Here is an 8195-nt window from a genome sequence, read left to right as displayed (position 1 = left end):
TTTTGCGGTCATGGCATTTTCAATGAAGTCTTAAAAGAGCCGCCTACTTTTTTCAGACTTTTTATGCTGCTACAGCTTTCTGGGTGCTTTTGCGAGCGTGCGTGTTGCAATAGATGAGCTCTTCCTGATTTGGCTTGTAATGTGCAATTGCAAACATTGCAATAAGCCTCGTAACCTCAAGTGTTTACAAAACCAGCCTTTGAGCGGGATCCTTACTCCAAGAATCAAAAAAAATGCGCGTACGCTTGGTTTGCATCGTATCAGTTATAATTACAAGATTTAGTAACAAAGAAAAATTACTGGGAAGTTAAAAAATGTAATTTTTTGCACAAAAAACGTCCGAACGTCAACAACATACAAAAAACGTCCAAATGACGTTAAAAAGATCTACCTGGCAACGCTGTTCATGTATACCAGCGATGCGCAGAGAGATTTTTCTAGAAAGCTTAAAAGAGCTTTGCCCGCGGGCAAGGCAGTGCTCATCAGTGATGTATATATACTATGCCACAACACAACGAACATCAAAAGAGCACATGTTTGCCGCTTTTGTATGTATTAGGCATTTAGCAAGAAACTGTCAGCTGGCCGTGTGGCCTAATGGATAAGGCGTCGGACTTCGGATCCGAAGATTGCAGGTTCGAGTCCTGTCACGGTCGCAAAAATTTAACTTTTGGAATTTTTTTTATATAACACATTATTTTATATTGCAACAATTACCTATTTGAAACAATTGAAGAAATTTTTTAAAATTAGGCATAAAAAAGATATCTAATGAAATAATGATTAATCAAATGCGTTCCAAGTTATGTGTTTTTATCTTGATTGCAATCATGAGTGCCCCATTTTTATTTAAAAATATATACATATATTTCTAAGCATGTAGCATAGATATCGATATTTTTCGTAACAAATTAATATGCTTTATTATTTGTGACATATGTATGTAGTTTCCCGTTAATTTTCAGGAATAGTTTATTAACAAGAGTGCTTAATAATAATAAAACATAAGGAATATCTATAAAAAAAAAAAACTTTTACTCAGAACGAGCTATAAATTGTGTTTTTCGAAATACTGTGAAAATTGGTTGCAAATATGTCACTTTGTGTGTTTATTGATGAGAAATCATCGAGTCTTTTGCACACAACTTATCCATTTGCTGATTATAAAATGAATTGAAGTTTATGCGATGCACTAGGTTTATAAAGCGATCCGATGGGTTATCTGATGCCACATCATTGATTTGTTTGAGGAGCCCAATTAATAATCCAGTAAATTCCAGATCAAAACGTTTTACCCGCTCTGAAAAGGTATCGTTCGGTGTTAAAGATGATTCCGACTTGAAAAAGAAAAAAATATTAAATTTCATAAATTAGATTTTGCAACTTATGTAAATCTATCTTTCCATAATTTAACAGGCAAAACAATAACAAATTGGGAAATTTTGGGACTATTTGTTCACATAAAATTCGCAATAAAGCTGAATATTTGGCCAACAAATTAGATATAAAATCGTTATTTACAAAATTGTACAAAACAGTATAAGCAAAATATTAGGAAATGTTTCACCTATAAGTGAATCCAAAAAAAAAAATACATGTACATGTAAGAATTTATGAACATTTTTGTTAATGAACATAAAAAATATTCATATGCGTGTGACGGCTAAGATAAAGTGTGTATTTATTTATACCTGCTTCTGACTCGAAGAATCAACCTCCGAATCAGAATTTTCCTCGTCGTTACTGTCGCAAACCATGGACTTGAGCTCAGCGTCAAGAAATAATCGTTGGGATTTCTTTTCGAAGCATAGGAACAGAAGATTACAAGGAAAAAATATGCACATGTACAAGAAAGAAAATAGTAATTAAGAAAATCAAGGCATATCTCGCAAAATAATGAAATTCATGAGGTCTGTTATGAAAAGTGCAGACAACTTGGAAATTTGTTACCATATTTCGTATAGAAACTTTTCGGAATAACATTTAACAACATGAGTTATACGTAAAGGAAGCATTCGTGACGTACTTACCTGTATGAACTCACAAAATTTCAAGCAAATATTGCACAGCTTGAAAATTGAACGATTTAGCAACGTTGTGTCCGTTAGCATGCAATTCTTTAAGCAGGAGTCCAGAAAGTCCTGATGAAATGAAAGGACTTCATCTACGTTTTCAACCTAGATTTAAAATGGGTATGTTTAAAAATAAACAAATTACCTCTTTTTGCATGTATGGGCATGTACTATGCACACCTAGATCTAAAGTGAGCTAACTCAAAATTCAGCGAGGGAAATTTAACTGCTTGTGGATCGTACAGATTCAACGCAATTAATAAACAGGTATATCGTAGTTTTTTAGTTAATTTATATAATCGCAAAGAAAAAAATATTTCCATTAATTGGATGTAAGTCCTATGAATTCATTTATGCAAAAAAAAATCGAAATTTTTTTTCAGTTGATCGCACTTTAGATCTAGGAGTGCGATATGAAAAGTGTCTAATCAAAATACGTTCTTTCGATTTTTGATAGTTTTTTAGTTTCTTTTTTATATTATCTTCGAGAGACGCCGCAGCGTAAAAACCACTTATCATGTTTAAAAAGTTGTATTTGAAAAAATGCAAATATTCTTTACCGGATCAAATCATATTTCCATTGATTGGTCATGAACATGAACAAATTTTCAACATTCTTGAAATGTTGAATAATTGAGCTGTCGTTTGTCGATTTTAAAAGGCCTAAATAAAAACAAGTTTTCTCTAACAAAAGTTTGTTCAAAATTACTATCAATAAATCCGTTGAGCAACAAAAGAAAATTAATTAAGGTGAAACCACTGAATAAAATAATAATATTTCTATATCTTTGGGGAATTTGTATGCTGCTACAACAACAACAACAACAACATTTCTATATTTCTACAAATCAAATAATACTATTTTAAATGAGAATTTATTCAAACTGTGATATTTCCATGACTACGCGACAAAATATGATATTGCAAAATAAAATTATTTTTTCTTGATTTACTTAATTCCTAAACAAATTTGCAAAGGTCATGGTTGCAGTAGATTGTTTAAGTAGTAAACATTCTTTTTTTTATAGTTTTATTAGACACTCTCATACATTACGTATTTATTTGTACCTTATTCATATTCTGTATAAAAATGTGCCAGTTAGGTTCGATAACTTCTATCATCATATAATATTCAAGATTTTGAACAGCATTCATCATACGTTGGCGCAATGTAAATGCTGAACGATAAAGCTCTGCAGCCTGTGGCGAAAACTTTTTGGCTATAGAGTTCTCCTTCCAAATTCTAAAATAATTCAAAAAGAATATTGCGAAAGAAATATTTAATATTAATCTAATTTTAAGTATACCCTTATGATATATTCGGTTTATTCCCTTAAACTCGAAAAAGCCTTGAAACTTTTGCTGAACTAGCAAAATTTATATTTCAAGATTTCCAGCTTTAAGGGAGCATTTACAATGTCTGTTTGGAGATGAGAACGTTTTTTTTTTTAATGTTGCCCTGTGTATAAATTCAACTTGGTGTGAAGTTTCGTGTTCCTAATGACATAAACAAGATATTTTCCTACTTCGAATCCAACTGAATCTTCATTCCAAGCTGATGTGTAAACACTTACGTTTTGAACTGATTCTCTTCAACTTACTTGCATAACTGTCGCTCAACATGTTTGCAATAGAATAACTGCCTAAAGAGCATTTGATATTTGGATATTGCTATGTGGTTCAGCACCAAAGAAACAGGCCATTTCACTTCGTATCTAAACGCAAAACATTCCAACCCATTTAAGTCCAGTCGGTCATGCAACTGCCAATACTCTGAAAGAAATTCCAAAAATAAATAAATAGTTTAGAAGTATCGTTTAACAAGTAGGGACATCACCTGTTATACACAAATTTTGGACTTAATTTAATAAAGACATTAAAGCAGAGATGCTCAACAAACTAACGTTGAACGAAATAAATCATCAATCGTTAACATCGAAACAAAATAAATCAACGAAAAGGTGTTGTTGTATGCCATTGCCAGCTCGCTATTAACACCTAGCACCTAAATGCATGCTATAACTTCAGCATTACGGATGGAATTTCTTTTCGTTAAAAACTAAAATAGAATTAGTTGTTTTTCTAGAGCCAAAATTTGGAATCTCTTATATAAGTTGATTTTTGGAACTTTACGGCCGGTTAAATAAAAAGTTTATCCTCCTAAAAGAAAACTTTGTTTTGCTTTTTATTTAACCGGCCGTAAAGCTCCAAAAATCAACATATATAACACAAGTAATTTTTAGCATAAAAAAACCGACTTAAAAATATATATAATAATAATAATAGATTGGCGCTTACACATATGTTAGTGTTTGGCCGAGCTTCTCCTCCGATTTGTGGTGTGCGCCTTGATGTTGTCACACAAAGCGGAGGGACCTACAGTTTTACGCCGACTCCGAACGGCGATTGTATTTTTATGAGAAGCTGTTTTTCATGGCAGAAATACACTCGGAGGTTTGCCATTGCCTGCCGAGGGACGACCGCTGTTAAGAAAAAACCTTTTTCTATATTTTTTGCGATGTTGCTTTGACCAGGGTTTGAACCCAGGTGCTGATGAGTGAAAGCGTGCACTGCTTACCACTACACCACATATATATATATATATATGTATATAAATTTCATGATCCAATGATCGGATCTAAACCAAATTAGTATGGGACCACCTCTGAGACACTACCTTTCTATTGCAAAAAGAATTATCGAAATCGGTTGACGTGATCCAAAGTTATGCGGTAACATACATAACATGAAAAAAAGTAATATTCCGACGAACTGATAACCTCCTCCTTTTTTGGAAGTCGGTTAAAAATAGAATTATTTTGATAATTACATAAACGATAAAAAACTGAATCGTTTCAACAGAAACGATTACTTTATTTTGGTAAACGCTAAAATTAACGTTACAATGCATCCTTGCATTAAGGCCTATCATTTAATTTGAAATTTAATTAATTATTTTTTTTTTTAATATATGTATGTATGTATAAATACTTCAACACACCTTCTTCATTATTCATGATTTTCGACATTTGTGTGACTAGGTCATATGTTAATAGTTCACAGTGTACATCGTCTTTATATGGATCATGTTTCGCAGATGACAAACGCAATGTGAGTCCCAGCAAGTTTTCCAATGTCATTGGTAACACTTTATCAACATTTTTTGTAAGCTCATCCTCACATGCATCCATAAATTGCGTGATAAAGTCACCTTGGTGTAATAATAAATACCGTTTAACTGACATTAGATGCCCCATCAAGTCATTTTCCTTAAGCAATACTTCTAGGAGATTCTTAGAAGCGAATCTATATGCATTCTGAATAACATTGATGTGATTTTGATTTGTGGGCGAAAACTGCAAATTCATTGATTGCGGTGGAGTGACTTTCTTGCCACACTGACGAATAACATTCAAGTACTTGCCAGTACGGAGTATTATATCCGAAACCTTTTCCAGAAAACATGGTATACGTTCACGACGTATTGTATAACTATAAAAGAATTGTATTAACAAATACACATGTATGTTTAGTGATTATTACATTTTATCATTTACCGTTTTTCCCAATAATCAGCTGAATAATGATCAGGCAACTCTTCGCGACGAATAACCTCATTGTCTTCGACTAAAAATTCTTGTTGTGGATCGCAAATTACTCCCTTTTGGACCCACAATTGCAATATTTCCATGTAAGGAACTGCCGCTAATTGCGTTAATTGAATGACAAATTTTTGTGATTCTTCGTCACCAGTCAGAGCGCTGATTTTATTAAATAGAAGCGTCAAGGCTTGGCCACCACGTAGCTCGTTCTGTTAGCACAAAAACATCAACTTTAACTTTAAACTATCTTCATTAGCTTTCATAAAACAACATTACCACCAAAATGTCCGAAACTGCACCTGCCAAGACTTCCATGGTATTTAGAGTGGGACGCACATAAAACAACATTTTATGGACCGTTAAGTTACCAGCATTTAATTCCGACTCTAACTGTGCTAACAGCAACTATATAAAAGTAAACAATATACATATGTATGCATAATGTATGTATAAAATTATATAGTATTTCATTTAGGAGAATAAAGCATTAGTGAAAACCAATATTTAGCTAAACCAGAAAATCTATTTACATAATAATCATGTATTATACTCCTCAGAGCTTCACTCAAAGCTTGTAGCACTTGCCCGCAATCTGAGAAGCTCGCATTTTGTATGAACTGCTCAACACACGTGTAGTATGATGCTAAAGGTAACATCTCCTGAGCGATATCTCTTAGTGAACTGTGGATCTGCTCGGATATCTTAAATTTAAGACCACCACTCTGCCCACTTTCTTCGGATGTTATGTATGAGCCACGCATACCTGTTAAACAGTATATAAGGTCGTACAGAAGCAACGTTTCTTGGCTGTTGATAGGTATCGCGCTGATATTGCTTTGTTGAAATTGAAGATTATCTACCGTCTGGAAGTCCCAAAGCGCATCATTACGTTGTTTGTTACATGTTGGAAAAAGCGACGAAGTTGGCGAATGTCCTCCTACAATATTCGTTATAGAATTATTTTGCGTTTGGCGTGTATGGCCTCCAGTAGCTGCCTGCACCACTCTCTCCTTGATCTAATAAAAATATTATACATTGAGCCGCATGAGGCAACTTGGTTGTAATAAATGTGTATGTAGATAGACACACCTCTGATACACTGTCTGGAGTGACAGTTTCAAACATTTTCTTACTTAATAATGGGGTTGAAGTAGATATGTCTTTCTTGCGCATTGACTGCATTATGTTTGACTCAGAATAGTGATTCAGAAAATTTAGCAAACAATAAAACGGGTCTTTTCTATAGATGCAAAAGAAAAACGGACCATGTTAACTGAAATAAAAATATACATACATAAATGGGTTCGAAACTTACTTTTCCAACAACTTGGCTACCTCCAATAGATGTTCCTCAGCCTTCGGTTGGTTTTTTGAAATTATTTCTAGAATTTTCAATAATTTGCGATTGGAGCGTTTCTCTTTTGTTGTACGAAATTCCCGCAAGACATCGTCCGCACTAAAAGTCGCACTGCAAAGGATATGGCCTTTTGAATATGCAAAATCATTTCAGAACTATTATGTGCATTTGAAAACCCGCTAATTTGTAAATAACAAAAAAAGCATTAATGCTACTACTGCCAGCAACAAAAATGTATGAAACATCTGCCACAAACAAAGCGCCGTAGTTCCTTACTTTGAATGCTGGATAAGCATTTTCAATGCTGCTCGCATAGGATCTTTAGAAGACTCCACATCCATTGTATGATTTCCTTCAGAGTACAGCTTTCTGTTTAAAATATTTGTTCATTAAAAAACAAATCTGGATAAATATATTTCAGCGTCATCCAAAAACATCCGGGCATTGAATCGAATATGCGGCATAAGGGCCCTGTCACACGATCAGTAATTATCACGATATTTCGATCGTGATCCATATTGAAGGATTGATGGATCGCGCACGAATGCATGAACGAAAGACACAAGCTCACGTAAGAACAAGAGAGTGAAAAAGTCCATGAACCAAAAAGACAAGATCAAGCGGGCTAGCCCGTTAGAATCGCATTTAGGAAAAAAGTTGAAAAGTTGAGTTTGTTTACATTTCTTCGTTGTTTACAATTTGGTGGTGGCTTTTTACTGCAATTTTCTTCATTTTCACTTGTGACAACGTGTGTACACATAAGATAAAGAATAATTTAACACAACGGCATGATTTATAGAAGAATTTGCATAATAAAAATGATTTTTCATGTGTTCAACAATTTCGCGGTTTTCTCCGTTCTCTTCGTTGTGTCTTTCGTTCATGGAAAAAGTCGATTTTTTTAGCGGGTTCTACGCCATCTTGTTTCACTGGAAGACGAGCGAAAAGTAAACAAAGCAAACAAACCAACGAAAACCAAAATTAGCCAAAATTATTGTCAGCCACTTTAAACGCACAATTTAGGTAAAATGATGCAACAAAATGTTTTAAAATGTGTTGTCATGTTGAATTAACTCTTCTTTACTTGAATAAAAGTGTAAAATAGTGGTGCTTGTGATGTAAACAAACGCTCAGCTGACGAACCCGCTTTCGCAAACTTTTTTC

At 33.8% G+C, this 8195-nt stretch overlaps 1 protein-coding gene and 1 non-coding gene across 4 annotated transcripts; one reads left to right on the top strand and one right to left on the bottom strand.

Moving 5' to 3' along the window:
* The first annotated feature begins 583 nt into the window (after positions 1–583).
* On the top strand, positions 584–656 carry Trnar-ucg. Its single transcript has one exon. It is a non-coding gene; the product is annotated as a tRNA-Arg (tRNA).
* A 228-nt stretch (positions 657–884) lies between these two features.
* On the bottom strand, positions 885–7509 carry LOC118752699 (gamma-tubulin complex component 2 homolog). Of its 3 annotated transcripts, none has more exons than XM_036487578.1 (12): positions 7308–7509; positions 6990–7142; positions 6764–6914; positions 6205–6690; positions 5951–6079; positions 5630–5883; positions 5074–5564; positions 3674–3845; positions 3141–3315; positions 2031–2177; positions 1692–1796; positions 885–1337 (listed from the first exon to the last, which is right to left on the bottom strand). In XM_036487578.1, the coding sequence occupies exons 1-12, from the start codon at positions 7370–7372 to the stop codon at positions 1110–1112; spliced, it is 2556 nt and encodes an 851-aa protein (XP_036343471.1). In that variant the 5' UTR covers positions 7373–7509; the 3' UTR covers positions 885–1109. The 3 variants fall into 3 exon arrangements, with proteins under 3 accessions (XP_036343471.1, XP_036343473.1, XP_036343472.1); XM_036487580.1 differs by having other exon boundaries at positions 6990–7210; positions 7308–7508; XM_036487579.1 differs by lacking the exon at positions 1692–1796 and having other exon boundaries at positions 7308–7507.
* Positions 7510–8195: the final 686 nt, after the last annotated feature.

Source organism: Rhagoletis pomonella, unplaced genomic scaffold (assembly GCF_013731165.1).
Source record: "Rhagoletis pomonella isolate Grant_MI unplaced genomic scaffold, Rhpom_1.0 Rhpom_scaffold_01760, whole genome shotgun sequence".
NCBI classification, from domain to species: Eukaryota; Metazoa; Arthropoda; class Insecta; order Diptera; family Tephritidae; genus Rhagoletis; species Rhagoletis pomonella.
The sequence above is the reverse complement of the archived record's forward strand: the minus strand, read 5'-3'. Positions and strand labels throughout refer to the sequence as shown.

Coding starts and splice junctions, on each gene's coding strand:
- LOC118752699 (XM_036487578.1), bottom strand. CDS start 7,372: ATGGATGTGGAGTCTTCTAAAGATCCTATGCGAGCAGCATTGAAAATG. Junction 3,846..5,073: donor AATCATGAATAATGAAGAAG/GTGTGTTGAAGT, acceptor AATTTCTTTCAG/AGTATTGGCAGTTGCATGAC. Junction 1,338..1,691: donor ATTCTTCGAGTCAGAAGCAG/GTATAAATAAAT, acceptor TTCTTTTTCAAG/TCGGAATCATCTTTAACACC.